The sequence below is a fragment of the Oncorhynchus nerka genome, linkage group LG13, assembly GCF_034236695.1.
Source record: "Oncorhynchus nerka isolate Pitt River linkage group LG13, Oner_Uvic_2.0, whole genome shotgun sequence".
In the NCBI taxonomy this organism is placed as follows: domain Eukaryota; kingdom Metazoa; phylum Chordata; class Actinopteri; order Salmoniformes; family Salmonidae; genus Oncorhynchus; species Oncorhynchus nerka.
Window position 1 is genome coordinate 27781057 of NC_088408.1, and position 19760 is coordinate 27800816.

The 19760-nt window shown below is 47.3% G+C and overlaps 1 protein-coding gene across 1 annotated transcript in view; it reads right to left on the reverse strand.

The window, feature by feature from the left end:
- Nucleotides 1–19760, reverse strand: part of syne1a (spectrin repeat containing, nuclear envelope 1a) — a 195971-nt gene that overhangs the window by 101939 nt on the left and 74272 nt on the right. Inside the window, 15 exon segments of the mRNA XM_065026966.1 lie at nucleotides 101–277; nucleotides 503–628; nucleotides 966–1112; nucleotides 2253–2429; nucleotides 4113–4280; nucleotides 4588–4740; nucleotides 4893–5219; nucleotides 13389–13559; nucleotides 14534–14689; nucleotides 14886–15203; nucleotides 16343–16507; nucleotides 16740–16883; nucleotides 17142–17295; nucleotides 17713–17885; nucleotides 18431–18595. Coding sequence (XP_064883038.1) covers nucleotides 101–277; nucleotides 503–628; nucleotides 966–1112; nucleotides 2253–2429; nucleotides 4113–4280; nucleotides 4588–4740; nucleotides 4893–5219; nucleotides 13389–13559; nucleotides 14534–14689; nucleotides 14886–15203; nucleotides 16343–16507; nucleotides 16740–16883; nucleotides 17142–17295; nucleotides 17713–17885; nucleotides 18431–18595 — 2721 coding nt within the window.

Sequence of the window (19760 nt, forward strand, 5' to 3'; positions counted from 1 at the left end):
ATCCATCCATCCATCCATCCATCCATCCATCCATCCATCCATCCATCCATCCATCCATTCAGTATAAATAAGCTAACAGATGACTATACCCAGTACTGACCTGTGCCTGATCCAGTTGGTTCTGGGTGATCTTGGGCTCCAGTTCAGCCGGTCTCCTGGAGAGGTTCTGCAGCTGCTGCTCTGTCTCTCTGAGTTGAGCTTCCAGATCAGCCCGCTGCTCCTGAACGTCCCTCCAGCTCTCTGCCACCTCCTCACACACCAGCATCCTCTCCTCGATCTACATACACAGGGGAGGCGGAAGCTTTATGTCTGAGGTATGATAAGGATTGGAATGTTGCATGATGCTTGAAACACAGTATTCACTGGTAATCAGTCGTAAGTTTGTTAGCTGATGTTTATCGATTGACATTGTAATGCCATATTGACACACAGAAACCAATGTCAACACCTTCCCAATGCCGTCTGTGGCTGTGGCTAATGAACCGTACTGAGATGTACTCACCTGTAGTTTGACCTGCTGGATGTCTTGGGCGGTCTCCCTCACCCTCTGCTCTGAAAGGTCACAGGTAGAACACACCAGCTGTAGGTAGGTACTGGCCTGCTCCTGGAGAGTCCGCTCATGCTTCACCTGGACAGTACAGCAGGTGAGAGACCAATCAACACGTAAACCATTACACTTGAGGAGTGAATGGCACTATTCAATTGAATATGACCTTCCCATTTGCAATTGCAAACAAAGTATGAAATTATATACATTATATCATGTTAATGTGTTATATATACTAATTATAATAATAATAACATTTTATACATGATTAAAACCCTAGTTCACCAGTTCATACTGTAATCCCAGTTCAATGTGTACAGTATATCAGAGTAGGCATTGTATCTAGCTACTGTTTTGACAAAGCCACTTTGAAGGTATGCCAGCCAGATAGGTAATAAGTGTAGTGTTGGTGAGTGACCTGCTGTAGCGCCTCCTCCAGGCTGAGAGGGAGATGTGCAGTGGGCTCTGGTTCCTCTGAGACTGACACCAGCCAGGTCTGACACTGCTGCAGAGCATCCTGCAGACTGACATGCCTCTGCAACTCACGGTCCAAACTCTGGTACACCTGGGGGAGAGGGAAGTGAGAGAGAAGAGAGAGAGAGAGAGAGAGAGAGAGAGAGAGAGAGAGAGAGAGAGAGAGAGAGACAGAGACAGAGACAGAGACAGAGACAGAGACAGAGACAGATAGATAGACGGATGAAAAGATAGAGGGGTATAGAGATAAAATGGATGAAAGTCTATCTAAATCAAACAGATTCACCCTCTTCTACATTGCAATGCCCTGGACTGTGCCAGGAAAACTATTGTAATGGATGGAGAAAACACCCTATGAAAGACATTAACACATTTCCATAAATCAAAAACCCTTCTATTCCCAAGTCCCTTTCATAAATAATAAACGTCTGGCTGGTAAATAACTAAATAGTGTTTTGTTTGACAGGTGTTGAATGCAGAGGCGTCGCTGCCCTACAGGGGAGAGAATAACAGCAGGACATGATTGACATAGTTAATATGAGAGCCCTGAGGGGTATGATCCGTGATAGACATGTGTTGGCACAAGGCCTTGCAGAGTTGGCAGAAGGGGTACGAGGGTTGGCAAGGTGGTTGGGTTAGAGGGATATAGGCCTGGGAGTTTGGGACTAAGTTGGCAGGCATAGCATGGCATGGCAAGGCTGGATCGGCAGTTGTAGAATTGGCAGAAGGGTGTTGATAAAGTGTGGCTGGATCACACGGGTTAGCAGATTGGCTGAATAGGGCTGTACTGGGAGGTGAGCTGTTGACAGTGTGGACGAGCGGTATAGGGCTTGCCAAGATGACAAAGTCGATTTGGCTATTTTGGCCAAGAGTGATAAAATCCAGTTGACGGGGAGAGCAAGGAGGGAGAAATAAGGTAAGATTGAGATAGTGGCTTGGCTGGTACTATTGGTCTGTGTTGGCATTGGTGGTTGTGCTCTGCTTTGGCGGGCCTTATTTGGCAAGGAACATTTGGTTGGCAGTCAAGGGCTGTCTTGGGAGGAAGGTTTAGGTGTTTGTATGGGTTGGGATTAAGTGAGTGGCTGGGCAACTGCAGTGTTGATGGAGAGACTGTGTTGGTGTGTGTTGTAGTCTGTGCACAAAATTATATATATTTGCCTATTATAATTTGAATTGAAGGACGTCTTAATGTGGGTACCCCCCCAACACACCCCTCCCCCGCATTACTCACTCTCTGTGCCGTGCTGCAGATGGCAGAGTAGCTGTCTCGGGTGCCTTGCTGCTGAGCCTGGACCTGCTGTCTCAACCTGCTCTGCACACGCTCACTGCAGCCCTCCACCAGGTCATCTCCCCTCTCCTTCAGCCCAGACAGGCGGTCCTCAAAGCCTGCTATCTCCTCCATGATGGCCTGGACCAGGGGGGAGAGGAGGAACGGAGCCAAGCACTTTTTGGGTTAGTGAGGGGTTTGGTTGAAGAACATGGTGGACATCAAATAGACAAGAGTGCATGCTGAGCCAAAGGATCAGATTGGATGGATGAACTTGAGGGGAGGTCAAATTGAACAAAGAGAGAAAGAAATGTGGCTTACATACAGAGATATCTGTGTCCTGCTCATGAGATAAAAGGATGAACACTGTTTATACTTGATTGCTATAGGATGTCTTGCTCCCAGACAGACTAAATAAATTCTTTGCTCGCTTTGAGGACAATACAGTGCCACTGACACGGCCCGCTACCAAAACCTGCGGACTCTCTTTCACTGCAGCCGACGTGAGTAAAACATTTAAACGTGTTAACCCTCGCAAGGCTGCAGGCCCAGACGGCATCCCCAGCCGCGTCCTCAAAGCATGCGCAGACCAGCTGGCTGGTGTGTTTACGGACATATTCCGTAAACATTGATTACCAACAACGACGAGGGCCCCCGGAGTGTGGTGTCAGGAAAATAACCTCACACTCAACGTCAACAAAACAAAGGAGATGATTGTGGACTTCAGGAAACAGCAGAGGGATCACCCCCCTATCCACACCGACGGGACAGTAGTGGAGAGGGTAGTAAGTTTTAAGTTCCTCGGCATACACATCACGGACAAACTGAATTGGTCCACCCACACAGACAGCATTCTGAATAAGGCGCAGCAGCGCCTCTTCAACCTCAGGAGGCTGAAGAAATTCGGCTTGTCACCAAAAGCACTCACAAACTTCTACAGATGCACAATCGAGAGCATCCTGTCGTGCTGTATCACCGCCTGGTACGGCAACTGCTCCGCCCACAACCGTAAGGCTCTCCAGAGGGTAGTGAGGTCTGCACAACGCACAACAACCACCCGAGCCACTGCCTGTTCACCCCGCTATCATCCAGAAGGCGAGGTCAGTACAGGGACCGAGAGACTGAAAAACAGCTTCTATCTCAAGGCCATCAGACTGTTAAACAGCCACCACTAACATTGAGTGGCTGCTGCCAACATACTGACTCAACTCCAGCCACTTTAATAATGGAAATTGATGGAAAAAATGTATCACTAGCCACTTTAAACAATGCCACTTAATATAATGTTTACATACCCTACATTACTCATCTCATATGTATATGTATATACTGTACTCTATATCATCTACTGCATCTTTCCATCTTTATGTAATACATGTATCACTAGCCACTTTAAACTATGCCACTTTTATGTTTACATACCCTACATTACTCATCTCATATGTATATACTGTACTCGATACCATCTACTGCATCTTGCCTATGCCGTTCTGTACCATCACTCATTCATATATCTTTATGTACATATTCTTTATCCCTTTACACTTGTGTGTATAAGGTAGTAGTTGTGGAATTTTTAGGTTAGATTACACATTGGTTATTACTGCATTGTCGGAACTAGAAGCACAAGCATTTCGCTACACTCGCATTAACATCTGCTAACCATGTGTATGTGACAAATAACATTTGATTTGATTTTATAGGCTAGAACCTGGCATGGCTAAATTAGGTGGCTCAGGATGGCTTTTCAATAGCAAATCAAATAAAAACACTATGAAAAAGCCATTAGATTAGTGTAATTAATAACACTGTCTGATTTGTCACCTTGTGACTGGCCAGCTGCTGAGTGGCTGCCTCAAGGCCTCCGCCAGCTGCGGGGTCAGGGGTCACCATCCTGCTGGACATCTGCAGCAGCCACCTCTCCACTTCCTGTAGCTCCACATGGTACACTTCCTGCTCCTTCACCTGGCCCTCCAGGCGCTGCACATGGGCCTGAGACACACACATTGTCATTCACACAAGCATACACACACATTAAGCATTCACACACAGGCCCACAAACAAACGCCGGTAGTGCTACTATACTGTAGCAATAGTACCAACAGTACCAAGTTACTAACAGTAATAGGGGGAGACTGATGACATCACATTTGACCATCAGACCAACTCCTTGACTGCCCTACTTCTGGAAGTTTGCAGTAGACTAAAAAACATGACTTTTTACCCTTTAATATGTGTACTTTACTGTATTTATACTTGGGACGTCTTTAAAAATCCATCAGTAACAGTAAATCCTCACAGTGGCAGCGTTGCCAAGCTCAGTGTAGTCCGTCTGTAGTCTGTTCATGTTGTCTCTGATGGAGGGGTACTGAACTGAAAGCAGCAGAGACTCTCCCTTCTCCACCACCAACCTCACTGCCGAGTCATGGGACTGGACCGTCTGCAACAAGGCCTGGTGGAGGGAGGTAAGGAAGAACGAAGACCGTTATGCTTTTTGGGTTTGATGCCTTTATTTTTAACTGTAGGACCGTCCAACAAAGTAAATGGCACATCTTCTCCATTAAATCAAAGAGCTGAGGGTGAGGGGTTACAGAGGTACCGTACCTTGTACTTGGCCAGCTGTGCTCTCTTCTGGTACAGTTCAGCTTTAGGTTCCAGGGGGGCACTGAGCATGGCTCTGGTCTCCACCACCCACTGGGCCTGGGCCTTGTACCTGTCCTGGAACTCCTTGGCCAGACACACAGCCCTCTCCAGGGTGCTGTGCTCCTGCCGCAGCCCACCGGCTAGCTCCTCCAGTTGGGCTAGCCTAGCCTCCACCTCCCCTCCCAGCCCCTCAGCTCCAGCCTCCTCCAGGAAGCCTGCAGCCCGCTCTGCCCGCTCCCTGAGGGCCTTGAGCAGGCCATGGCCCTGCTGAAGCTCAGCCTGGAGAGTCTGGAGGAGAGAGAGGTCATAGAGACACAGAGAATGAATGTGTGATATGTTTACAGTACTGTATACCTCAGTGTACACAGTGATGCAATCTATACAAAAAGATAATTTGTTGAAATAGTGTGTGTGCATGTGTGCATACTCACAGACATGCATGAACACACACACAATTTGTAATAAGTTCTAAACAAATACAAATGGATTGAATGTCAATAGAAAAAAAGACTGTTGCCAAGATAATTAGGTTTGCCTGCACGTAACTTCTACACAAACGCATTTATTTTCATTCCAAATATTCTCAGCAAGTCTCACATTCATCTTGTATGTGTGATTCTAGCTACATTCCACACACCAACACACATTCCTTTGTTCCTCCAACAACCCTGCTATCCCGGCCACCTGAGGTTTCACCGACAGTGTTTGAGAAGCTCCACTTTTCCTGGAAAGTCTTTGAACCCGGCAGGTAAACTGACACCTGCATGGTGAGACCCCGGTGAGAAATATGAAAGGAGGTCCAATTACCGGGTCCTTATAATGGACAGAGGCAGCGGGGGTTTCCACAGCAACCAACCAACACACACACACATGCACACGCACGCACGCACACACACACACACACACACACACACACACACACACACACACACACACACACACACACACACACACACACACACACACACACACACACACACACACACACACACACACACACACACACAGAGGCACGCATGCATACACATCCCCTCTCCCAGCACATACTTTATTACTTTATTCTATAGGATAGCATGGAGTTTTTATCATCACAGGAGACCTATATAATAATGGCCTCAGCTCTGCTGCTGATCATACTAACCCGGTCTGTCTCGGTCTACACACGTTCCTCTGCCTTCTCCATCTGACACACTAAACAAGATGTGCAGGTTTGTATGAGACTGCTAATAACACCAGCTGCCTTTATGTTTCTAATAATACCATGTACACACAGCTGTTGTTGCTAACTGACAACCTCCTGTGTGCCGCATCATAGACTCTTACCAATGTCTTTGTAGTGATGTAGTGTGGTGTTGTCTATGAATGCGGCACACAGGAGGTTGGTGGCACCTTAATTGGGGAGGACGGGCTCGTGGTAATGGCTGGAGCAGAATTAGTGGAATGTTATTAAATACAACAAACACATGGTTTCCATGGTTTCCATGTGCATGGTGCCATTCCATCCGCTCCATTCCAGACATTATTATGAGCCATCCTCCCCTCAGCAGCCTCCACTGATGCTGCAGTGTATTAAACTGCCAGCAGTATAATTCTCATACTCAAACTGACTGTCAGCACAGTATGCTCTGTAGAGGGCTAGGGTTGTACCTATTATATTCTACAGTACAGAAAGATATTTGAATCCAAACACATTGCATTTAGCATAGTCATAAAGCTCTCTGAGAAATAATTATGGAAAACCAGCAAATTAGTCACTATGGAGATCTATAATTGGCCACATCTAATAAGTACATTTATGACCAATAACTGTACAAAGCCTACATCTTTCTGTCACTCAATCCAGCAGCAGTGGATCGATCAGTTATGCTGATTATCATGTTAGTCTCCCATCCTCACACTGGGTTCCGTCTAATTCCCTGTGTGGCTGATGTCTGGTATTAGTGTCAGGATTTGGCCAGGGTTGTTCCGGTTTTTGGTCACTAGATGCCCCCATTGTGCCCCCATTGTCACTAGATGCCCCCATTGTGCCTTTTTCCCTTGATCCCCATTATTATTTGCACCTGTGCCTCGTTTCCCCTGATTGTATTTAAACCCTTTGTTTTCCTCAGTCCTTTGCTCTGTGTTTGTATGTTAGCACCCAGCCCTAGTATTCTGTGAACTCTTGTTGATCCCGGTGGACGCTCTTGTGGAATTCTGTTTTTTGTTCTTGTTTATTTATTTTTGAGTATCTTTTGAGGCTTTTTGTGCTATACCTACCACCTTGTGGATTTACCTTTTTGTCTTGGAGGATTACCTTTGTTCTTGTGGAATTCCTTTTGAGGTTGTGGAGTTACATGTGTTCCTGAAGGACTTTACTTTTTACTTCATTAAATACACCGTCTCAAGTACTGCTGTGTCTGCCTCATCTTCTGGGTTCTGCCGACTATTCGTGGCTCAGTTGGTTAAGTGACTGTTTCTCAATCCGGAGACCCGGGTTCGTAACCGGGTCCTGACAGAAACACAGAGCCAAAAATGAACCCAGAGGCAGCCAGTTCCCAGGACCTTGTTGCCATGCTGTCCCACCACCAGGAGACTGTCCAACGCCACGAAGCCGCCCTGGTTCAGCAAGAGGCCTTAATGGCTAGACATTCTCATCTTCTGTCGGAGATGCTGACTTCCATAAAGCAGATATCTGATCGACTTACCTCGGCAACAGTTCCCGTCCCAGTACCTCAGATTCACGTACCCATGGCAGTTAACCCTCTGGCTGAACCTCGTCTTCCAACGGTTCTCAGGTGATCCAAGTGCTTGTAAAGGGTTTCTCACCCAATGTTCTCTCTCCTTCGAGCTGCAACCCTCGTCGTTCCCCACCGACCGGTCTAAGATCGCATATATCATCACCCTGCTGTCGGAAAAAGCCCTGGCCTGGGCTACTGCTGTGTGGGATGCCCATAGTTCCTGCTGTGCCAGCTACTCTGCCTTTGCTGAGGAATTCAAACGAGTGTTTCAAGGCCCAAGCTGTGGTCCTGACTCAGCCAAACAGCTCCTGACTCTCCACCAAGGTCGGCGCAGCGTGACGGACTATGCCATCCAGTTCCGCACGGTGGCAGCAGCGAGTGGTTGGAACAACGAGGCGCTCACTGTGTGCTTTCTGAAAGGCCTTTCCGACACTATCCAAGATGAACTGGCCACTCGGGAACCACCGGACAATCTCGAGTCCCTGATCAAGTTGGCCTCACGCATTGACCAGCGTCTGAGAGAGAGAGAACTCAACCGTAGACCTCTAGCCCCTATCAGTCCCAGCTCCGAGTTCCCACCTTTATCCTCGCTGGCTCCACCGGAACCCATGCAGATTGGACGCATCTCCCAGGCTGAGAGAGACCGCCGGATGAGGGAGCGACGCTGTCTATATTGCGGCAAACCGGGCCATTTCCGTTCCACGTGTCCCGGGCTCCAGGAAACGCTCTGTCCCGTACAGACCGGGGGAACTGTAACGGGAAACATAACCTCCTCCCATCCGTCCAACTCCCGTCTGCTCATTCCAGTCACCCTTTCCTGGGACAACCACAAGCTTCACCTTCAAGCCTTGGTAGACTCTGGAGCCGCAGGTAACTTCATGGATGGTGTCTGGGCGAAGGAGAATGGCGTTCCCTTTGAACCTCTAAGTGACCCCATGAGGGTTACTACATTGGATGGAAGCCCTTTGGGATCTGGACTTGTCACTCATGTCACTACCTCCTTGCGACTTTCAGTTTCACAACACAAGGAATTGATGAACTTTCATTTGATCTCCTGTTCCGAGTTCCCTCTCGTCCTTGGATACCCCTGGCTTCACAGCCATAACCCTCACATCGACTGGTCTGTGGGCACTATCAAGCAGTGGGGTCCTACGTGCCAAGCTACATGTATTTTCCCGAATTCCCCGAGTTCTACTCCCGAGTCTTTAGAATCCATCGACCTGACCCGAGTTCCCGAGTGTTACCATGACCTCAAACTGGTATTTAGCAAACAGAGGGCCACCATGCTACCACCCCATAGACCTTATGATTGCCCCATCGAACTGTTTCCGGGCACTTGCCCCCCCAGGGGTCGGATTTTTTCCCTATCTCCACCCGAATGAGCTGCTATGGATACCTACATCAAGGACGCTCTGGAAGCAGGCCTCATGCGTCCATCCACCTCCCCGGCGGGAGCAGGGTTTTTCTTTGTGGCCAAGAAAGACGGTGGATTACGTCCTTGCATCGACTACCGGGGACTCAATGCCATAACCGTCCGTAACCGTTACCCGCTACCCCTTATGGCCACAGCCTTCGAGCTGCTCCAGGAAGCAGTTGTTTTCACTAAGCTTGACCTGCGGAACGCATACCATCTTGTGCGGATCAGACCTGGTGACGAGTGGAAGACCGCGTTCAACACGCCTACTGGTCACTATGAATACTTGGTGATGCCCTTCGGCCTGACCAACGCCCCAGCGGTGTTCCAAGCGCTCATAAACGATGTGCTTAGGGATATGCTTAACATATTTGTGTTTGTTTACTTGGATGATATCCTCATCTTTTCGAGCTCTCTTCAAGAACACACAAAGCATGTCAGACAAGTACTCAAACGCCTCCTAGACAGCCATCTGTACGTTAAGCCGGAAAAATGTGAATTCCATTCATCCCGAGTACAATTCCTGGGATTTGTAGTGGAACCCGGTCGAGTCCAAATGGACCCCAGGAAGGTAGGGGCGGTAGCGGATTTGCCCACCCCCAAATCCGTTAAGGAAGTTCAGCGTTTCCTGGGCTTCACAAACTTTTACCGCAAGTTCATCAAGAACTTCAGCTTGGTGGCAGCCCCTCTCTCAGCTTTAACCAAGGGTGGCAATGCAAGGTTTTTGTGGGGAAGAGAAGCTGAGACGGCCTTCCAAGGACTCAAGCAGCGCGTCCTCTCTGCTCCCATCCTGATACTACCGACTACGGATGAACCGTTTGTGGTGGAGGTAGACGCTTCAGAGGTTGGTGTTGGAGCTGTCCTGTCTCAGAGGGGTGAAGACAAGAAGCTTCATCCGTGCGCTTTCTTCTCACACCGGCTTACCCCGGCTGAGAGGAACTACGATGTGGGGGATCGTGAACTCCTAGCGGTTAAGATGGCATTGAAGGAATGGAGACACTGGCTCGAGGGGGCTTCTCACCCGTTTCAAGTGCTTACGGACCACAAAAATCTGGAGTATATCCAGCAGGCGAAGCGGTTGAACTCTAGACAAGCTAGATGGTCTCTTTTCTTCAATCGATTCCAGTTTATCCTCACCTATCGGCCCGGGTCGAAGAATCTCAAACCGGATGCCCTGTCCCGAGTCTACGCTCCTGCCATTCGAGATGACACGGACATGCCTGTCCTTCCTGCTGCTAAGATCGTGGCTCCGATTTCGTGGCAAGTTGAGGATACCGTGAGACGAGCTCAAGCTATCGAACCGGACCCGAAAGGGGGTCCTGCCAATCGGTTGTTTGTCCCCAAGGCAGTGAGGACTCAGGTCCTTCTGTGGGGGCACTCCTCTCGCCTCACCTGTCACCCGGGCGTAGGTCGCACCTTGGAGTTCATCCAGCGTAAGTTCTGGTGGCCTACCATAAGAGAAGACGTTGCCTCTTTCGTCAATGCCTGCCCCGTGTGCTGCCAGGGCAAATCTTCTCACCTCCGCCCTCAAGGACTCCTTCACCCTTTACCTATTCCCCACAGACCCTGGTCCCATATCTCGTTGGACTTTATTACTGGCCTTCCTCCATCCCATGGCAATACTACTATCCTAGTCATAATCGACAGGTTTTCAAAGGCGGCCAGGTTCGTCCCTCTGACTAAGTTACCTTCTGCCAAGGAGACGGCTGAGTTGGTAATTAATCATGTGTTCCGAGTCTTCGGCATTCCTCAAGATATGGTTTCTGACAGAGGTCCCCAGTTCGCCTCAAGGTTTTGGAAGGCCTTCTGCCAACTCATGGGTGCTTCTGCCAGTCTATCTTCAGGGTACCATCCGGAGTCCAACGGCCAAACAGAGAGGATGAATCAAGAGCTGGAAGCCACCCTCCGATGTATGACTCGTAACAACCCGTCCACATGGTCGTCCTTCATTGTTTGGGCCGAATACGCGCACAACACCTTGCGCTCCTCCTCCACTGGTATGTCCCCGCACGAGTGTCAGTTTGGCTATGCCCCTCCATTGTTCCCGGACCAGGAGGCAGAAGTCAGAGTGCCTTCAGCCTTGAAGTTCGTCAGACGCTGTCGGCTTATGTGGAGGAAGACCCGTCTTAATCTTATGCGTTCCTCACAGAGGTACCAACAACAAGCCAACAGACGTCGCCGTCCCGGGCCTACCCTGCGCCCGGCCAGAGAGTCTGGCTCTCCACAAGAGACTTACCACTACGGGTGGAGTCTCGCAAGCTGTCCCAAAAATACATCGGTCCCTTTAAGGTTGCCAGGAGAGTTAACCCAGTTTCTTATCGCCTACACTTACCCAGATCCCTTAAGATTAATCCCACATTTCACATTTCCTTATTAAAACCTGTTGTTTTTTCTCCCTTTGTCCCGGCAGACAGACCTCCCCCTCCGCCTCGTGTCATTGGAGGCCAGCCGGCTTATACCGTCCATCGGATACTGGATTCCCGCCGGGTGCAGCGGTCCTGGCAGTATCTGGTGGACTGGGAAGGCTACGGTCCCGAGGAGCGCTCCTGGGTTCCTGCCAAAGACATACTGGACTCTGACCTCATTCGTCAGTTCAGGGCTCTCCACCCTGAGAGAGCTGGTAGGAACGTCAGGAGCCGTTCCTAGGGGGGGGATTCTGTCAGGATTTGGCCAGGGTTGTTCCGGTTTTTGGTCACTAGATGCCCCCATTGTGCCCCCATTGTCACTAGATGCCCCCATTGTGCCTTTTTCCCTTGATCCCCATTATTATTTGCACCTGTGCCTCGTTTCCCCTGATTGTATTTAAACCCTTTGTTTTCCTCAGTCCTTTGCTCTGTGTTTGTATGTTAGCACCCAGCCCTAGTATTCTGTGAACTCTTGTTGATCCCGGTGGACGCTCTTGTGGAATTCTGTTTTTTGTTCTTGTTTATTTATTTTTGAGTATCTTTTGAGGCTTTTTGTGCTATACCTACCACCTTGTGGATTTACCTTTTTGTCTTGGAGGATTACCTTTGTTCTTGTGGAATTCCTTTTGAGGTTGTGGAGTTACATGTGTTCCTGAAGGACTTTACTTTTTACTTCATTAAATACACCGTCTCAAGTACTGCTGTGTCTGCCTCATCTTCTGGGTTCTGCCGACTATTCGTGGCTCAGTTGGTTAAGTGACTGTTTCTCACTCCGGAGACCCGGATTCGTAACCGGGTCCTGACAATTAGTCTGCAGTCTGCTGTGCCACCAGAACACATGTGACGACAACATGTCCTCAGTTCCTATGTAGAGAAGGAGATCGATCCCAGACATGGATTACTGCAAAGCCTTGGTGTGTGTCTGGCGGGAAGGAGTCTGTCTGTGGTATGTGTGTCTGCATGTGTGTCTGTGTGTGTGTGATGCGGAGCGGGAAGGGCATTGCATCAATTACAGTGTCTGTGCCAGCAGGCTCCTGACACTGGTGCTTCTTCATCCTCTGTTTCACAGTGGGAGGGCTCTCTCTACTACAGAGCATCCTCTAAAGCCGCTCCCGCTTTGTCTTCATAAAGACACGATCAATACACACACACTCTCTCTCTCCTTCCTCTTCACACTCAATATGAACTGTGACAAGTCAACTACTGCAGATATTTTGATGTTTTTATGCAGTGTGCGCACGGACACTAATATATAAATCAATGTCTTATCAACTCAAGAAGAGAGCCGTCAGATAAGAGAGAGACAGGGAACTATCTTGTCAAGGGTCCTTACATTTAGGTACTGAATGATTTTGCTAACCTTACATGCAAATATCTGCAACCCAAGCCAAACTGGCTAAGCAAACTTTCATGTTGATGATATGAACAAGCACCTTATGTTGCTTGGCAAGCAAATACATTTTTTTGCTGACTAACATGGCAGATTGTAAAGAGGCTTTCCTGTGTTTGTGTACTACAATATATATGCCATCAAGCAGACGCTTTTATACTCAGTGACTTTGTGTACGGCTGGTCCCAGGAATCAAACCCACTAGCCTGGCGTTACAAGCACCATGTGCAACCAACTAAGCTACAGAGGACTACAAGGTGACTGCTGTGAAACTACCTAGAGTTAGACTAATAATTTATGTGTAATATAGCACAAGCAAGCTTAATTCACTTTTATCAGGGCACTCTAGCGAGGAGGTGTACCTCAGGGTTCTGTACCAACACCACTAAATGAAGCTACCAATACCACTAAATGAAGCTAACAACTAGTGTATGCCTGGGTTCTATAGCAGAAATCTAATATTGTACAGTAAGTGAACAGAAAAGGAGCCACGTCGAACCCTACTCTACCAGGTGTGTCTGTGTTCAGTACCTCTACTTTCTTCATCTTCCTCTCCATGGCAACCCGGTCCAGAGCCTCCGTGCTGGCTGTCACTGTTCTGAAGTTCTTCTGGGCTGATCTAAGCCAATCAGAGAAGGACACACAGAGTTTCTCTGCCTCCTCGATGCTCCTAAGCTCCTCCTTCAGCTGCTTGATGGTCTCCTAAAAGCGGATTGGATAAAAGAATGAGTGACATCAGACAGCTTGCATCACCCCAGAACCATGAAAATATTTGTATTCCTTATTCCTTCCACAGATGTTTTTTTCATGTCTTGGATTTGGATACTATAATTTTTTAAAATGGTGTTATTGACACATCATTCATTTGACGATATCTCAGTTTTAGGAGGGTTTTGACACATCCACTTGACTTAGATGGTATGGCTATGAATGAGGTCTTTTTATGGATTTGGCACATAATCCACTTGACTTGCAGATCCCATGGCGTGAAGCTCCAATTAGCTGATAGTGCTGAGTGCACACCTTTACTGCAGAGATGGAGACGGAAGTAACAGCTCTGTACCACGGCCCATATGGCCAACGTTTCACACAGAACAATTGTGTGTGTGTGAGCGAGAGAGAGTAGAGAGAAAGGGTGGGAGTGCGACAGAAAGAGTGAGTGTTTGTGTGTGTGTGCGTGCGTGCGTGCATGTTTGCTTGCGTTCACAAGCACACTTGAGAGAAAGTGTGTGTACTGTAGCCTACGTGAGAGAGAGAGAGTGTGTGTGAGAGCGAGAGGTGCTACTGTAGGTGTAAAAATCAATGGCTCTGCCGACACAGTCCTTCCACTCCAGGCTCCAGCAGTGTGTGTGAGGAGTGTGAGATTGCCTTCTGTAGCGTTTAATTACAGACTAAGCCCAGGACCAGAGGAGCACCATTGATTTTCCTTTAGTTCTCCCAAGAGGAGCAGACAAATAAAATGACTGGCTTCTGAGTGTACTGGGTGTGTTCTGGGGCTCAACCAAACTCTCATAGTTGTTTCACCGCACTGTTACAGTACAGCCTCAAGACAATGAAAGTCACCACAACAAGATCTATCACGAGACAACTGGGCTGTGAGTGTAAATGCAATGTTATCTTAGGTACATAGCCATTTTGTTCATATCAGAAATATCAGTCAGTAGTGACTGTCTCACCTGTATGTTGAGAATCAGGGCGTGGTATCGGGCAGTGAGCTGGGTGGCTCTGGTGCTGACCCGGCTGCTGATGTGGGTCTCCTCCAGGACCTGCTGGGCCAGAGCAGACAGCCCATCCACCTCGCTCTGCCGGGCTAGCACACTTTCCTGCCACAGCTGCACAACCATTCACAGAGAAAGTCAGAGTTACAATTAGATACTGTAGATGGTTTATATCAAAATGCTGTTATTTTGACATCCCATGCCAAAATTGTACCTGTTGGTTTGAGACCATTGAGACACAGCCTAACAGTGTGAATGATCCTTCAACAGACAAACCACAGTCTCTTACCTCTCTCTATCTAACCCCTACCTGGAGCTGCTTTAGCTGGGCATCCTTGGAAGCGCTGTCAGACCTGCGATGTCCACGGATGTTGGCCTTCCCCTCCATGTCCTCCAGCCACAGGACCAGGCTCTGGAACCTCTGGCCCATCTGCCTGAGCCTGCCCAGGGTAGAACCCAGCGTGGCCCTAGTCTCCCCCAGCCGGGCCTGGTAGGCCCCCCACTCACGCTGTGCCGTGTCTAGGGCTCGGTCCTCAATCTGAGGCGCGCCCCACGGAATCACCCCATCCCTGCTTGACAGTAGGGAAGAGAGCAGGGACTGGCCCTGGGAGCAGCGCTCCTGGAGGAGCTGTGGAGGAGAGGGAGAACGGAGGTACAAAATAGCGAGGCGGGATGATACAGTAGAGCTGGGACGATAAACCAAAAATGGCCTTTCTCTTACTGAAGCATTTTGCATACAGCAGTAATTTTCTGTGATTTTGCTACACAACGTTCCTCTAGATTGTGCTACAACTATTGAGTTCATGGCACCACTTTACAACTGGAGTAGATGGTAGTATGGTTTTGATGCACCCGCATCAGACAGGACAGAGCAGAGTGCGCCATTTGCAGTGAATAGGCCTACATCAAGTATAGCCTAGGCCTAGCGCTGGAAAGTACTTGTAAGGCATTGACCTACATTTACTGATAGATTAAGCATAACATGATAGCCATAACATCATATTTAGAGTTAGTAATCTAGCAAAGTGTTTTGAGTTCCCACTTCCTCAGGTGGTTAAAAATATAGCCTATCGCTGAAGAGACCCAATGAAATCTGATCATTCTGGATCCTATTTTGACAGGTTGCACATCAAAATATCAATCATGCATTCTTTGGATATGTTATATGAAATAACATTTTATCATCGGCTACTATCTTTGGAAAGAAATCACCTAGAGCCCTGCCGATAAAGGAAAGTAACTGTCCATTAAAACATTTTATTTTATCATAGTATTTATTGTTAACGAGCAAAATCGTTACATTTATCACAATATAACTTGGTGTCCCAACTCTAGCACCTCCCAAAAAGTATTTATAGATGATTTATCGTTATTGCAAAAAATGTGACTATTTATCGCAATATGGATTTTTGTCCATATCGCCCAGCTCTATGATACAGTAACCAATATCAAGTTCAACATGATGCAGTATGTACAGTATCAATTCTTATTCTGAACCTATCAGAAGCTCTCTGCTTTCACTATGTGTTTAGATCATTCTAAAACCAACATTACACAGCTGGTCAGTGCTACAGCTCTGCTATAGCTCCTCATTCAAAACCAACTGACACACTATCCGGGATCCTTGGGACGTCCCTACCCCATTGAAGTTGAAATGTAAAATGGTTAAGGTAAGGGTTAAGGTTAGGGTTAGGTAAGGGTCCCAAGGATGCCAGAGAGCACTGACCCACACCAAACCAGGCATATAGTAGGCTGCACTGTACTGACCTGTATCTGCTGTAGTGTGTTCTCCAGGGTGTCCACATCCCCCTCTGGGTGGGACAGAGAGCCCAGGGTTCCCTGCTCCTGCTCCAGCCAGTCTTCAAACATGTGCAGCCCCCTCTGGTACTCCTGATGGGCCAGGACCAGATCCTTAGCCTTGTAGACTGCAGCCTGGAACACGACACAGGGAGATACCATGTAGAGATACCACATGACTGGGTTACCATTTCAAGTATTGGTTCCCAAACTCTTTGGCCTCTTAGGTCTTTTCAGTTATCTTGTGACCTACAAATAAAATAAAGCTACTTCATTAAGCCATTAGCCAGTCCTGGGAAAGACTACCTTTAAGGACATGAAGGGAAACAGGACATGATGGAGACAGGAGTATGAAGGCTGTGGGTACCTTGGCCTTGTCTGTGATGGCGGTGTATCTCTCCTGTAGGCTGTGTACCTCCTGATGGGTAGTGTATTGTTCAGCCATGTTGGAGCCCTTGGTAGCGATGGTCTCTAATGGACTGCTGTGGCTCAGGACCTCCTCATAGAGAAGCTAAAACACATACAGTATCACATTAACCAGCTGTGGATACAGCATAAGAACATGATAGATGAAATACTGAAAACATCTCACTTTAAAAAAAAAGATCCCTTCTTAGTGTGAAAATCAACAACACTACAAGGTTATGATGGTGGATTGCTTTTAGTTATTTTCAGGAGTCAAAGCCCTTTATATTGTAAAGGTGTAGATTCCCTCCATCCACCACCAATGTGAAAACCCCCATCCATTACAATGAGTCCAGTACTGTACCTTGGTCTTTCCCAGGTTGGCGGTCTTGTCTCTCATCTCAGAGTACTGTCTGTCTGAGCAGCCCAGAGTGGTCTCCACGCGCTCCATCCACATGATAAACTGGCCCACGTCCTCCTGGTAGCTGGTCCACTGGGACAGGGCCCCCTCCAGCTGACTGGATCAGGAAACACACACATTCATTCTTCAGGGTTACTGACTGTTAGGGTCGTTCTACAAAAATGGTGGCTTTTTGACCAGCCAACTTTTTAAAATGTCATTCTTTTTTACTTGTAGCTACTGATAGAGCCAGCTGCTCCTACAATTCAACAGACCAAATCAGCTGGGATAGACTCACTGGAGTGTCAACACAAATAACCTTGAGTGTATTGTAATCTAATACTAATCTTATCATCTGATAAATGGCAAATATCATTATTATTATTATTATCTAATACAATGAATGCCTATTTTTCTTTGTCAAATGATTGCCTGATAACATTGTCTTATTTCCTACCATTTAACCCTTTTGACCTCCTAGATTAAATCGATTGATTAAAGTCAAAATGGCTAACTGATGAATATGTCTCCTGACCTTTTACACTGGATGGAGGCAGACAGCAGAGAGTCCCAGGAGTCCTTAAGGTCCTGGATCTGTTTTCGGACCACGGGGACCCCCTCAGCAGAGGTGTTTCTCTGGACAGCCTCACCACGTGTCAGCAACATCTTCAGCTGGATCTCCCTCTCCTGACGGGCCGCCAACAGGGCCTGGGGAAACACAATCACAGATAAGATACAACCACAGACACAGTTTTAGATACAGTTACAACCACAGACACAGTTTTAAATACAGTTACAACCACAGACACAGTTTTAAATACAGTTACAACCACATACACAGTTTTAGATACAGTTACAACCACAGACACAGTTTTAAATACAGTTACAACCACAGACACAGTTTTAAATACAGTTACAACCACAGACACGGTTTTAAATACAGTTACAACCACATACACTGTTTTAGATACAGTTACAACCACAGACACGGTTTTAGATACCGTTACAACCACAGACACACTTTGAAATACAGTTACAACCACAGACACAAACACAGACAAAGAGTAGTTGTTCACTAGACTTGAGAGCTTCAGAATGTTTACAAGAGGAGGGTAACCCCTGATACTACACATTTATAGGTTAGATATCGATTTGTAATCACTTTTGAGAGATGCAACTTTTTCTCGATCTTTGGGCAAAACTATAGAGTCCCTAGATCTCTCCATTACATTATTCTAGTCTTCCATACCTACCTCCAGCTGTATCATCCTGTCCTCCAGTACAGTCTTGTCAGCGGTGGGGGAGAGGCAGGTGTTCAGGATCCTCTCAGCCTCAGACACCCAGTTCTGGAGCTCCGTCAGACCCTGGGAGAACAGATGGTGCTCCCCTACGATACGCTCTATCCTGGAGGCCTTGTCCTGGAGGAGACCAAGCAGAGCTACTTAAACAAGGTACACGGTATAGAGGTACATAGAAATGGTTTGAAGTGGTAGCATAGACCAAGGATAAAATAAGACCTTTCTAGGTTTTCCTTTCACTCAGGAAAATATGATATTTTCTGCAGAAAATATGCTGGTCTAGTGGTAATGGCACAGCCTCTTGCATACCATTCTACAGAGTTGGCACAGGTTCGAATCTGGTCCTTTGCCCTTTGATATAGGACTGGATCTTTCCCCACTGTCATCCTATCTGTCCAATAAAATCAAAACATGTTTTTATAAATCTGTCCATGGTTATGTTATGGACAAGAAAATAATACAGGGGCAACCTTTTCTTTCCCGCTTAACATATCCACAGCGCTAGCAACAAGCGGCTTTCTCAAGTGATTTTCTTCCTCCTGTTTCTATGTTACTGAGAGAAGACCTATAAATAGCCTAGCTCACTAGATTGCTTCAGAAGGTCAGCCCAATACTAGCATAGCAGTATTTCCTATCTGGTATTTCAGTGAGCATGGTTATATGCACACAATTATACAATTATTGTGGATAGTCAGATTAATAGAATAGTTTGTTTAAAACGTTTACATGCTTTGCAAGAAGAACAATTTCCCTAATAATCATGTTTACATGGACACATCTGAAACTTCTAATAAAAGCAGAAAATCACCAATCAAAATAAATGTTTTACCACTGTCATTCCACCTGTCACCAGAGGGCGGCAGAGACCGTCCTAGACACATTAACGACACTCAGGCGTGTCCTATTTACTCATGATTGATTTCCCTGTTAAAAGAGGTGTGGTTTCTGTTGTCCTTTGCAGAAGCTTGAATTATGTAACGTGTGCTTACGTTTCCTGAGTGAGTTTTCGGCTATCGTTTCTCCGTAAAGTATTATGTTATCCTTAACCACTGATTCCTCGTCTGATCTCTTCTCTGCACCTGGGTCCAACCTCACCACGTCACAGCAAGCTTCTTCCCAAATATCAAAGATCCTCCAGGCACTTACCGACTCCCTCCAACCACAGTCCAACCTTAACCCAGGAGGAGCCAATGCCCAGGTCTCATTGCCCAGTGCTACAGGCGTCGCTGTAGTTCCTCCAGGGAATCTGCACCAGGAACCCAAGATCCCAGCCCCCAAGCGGAAT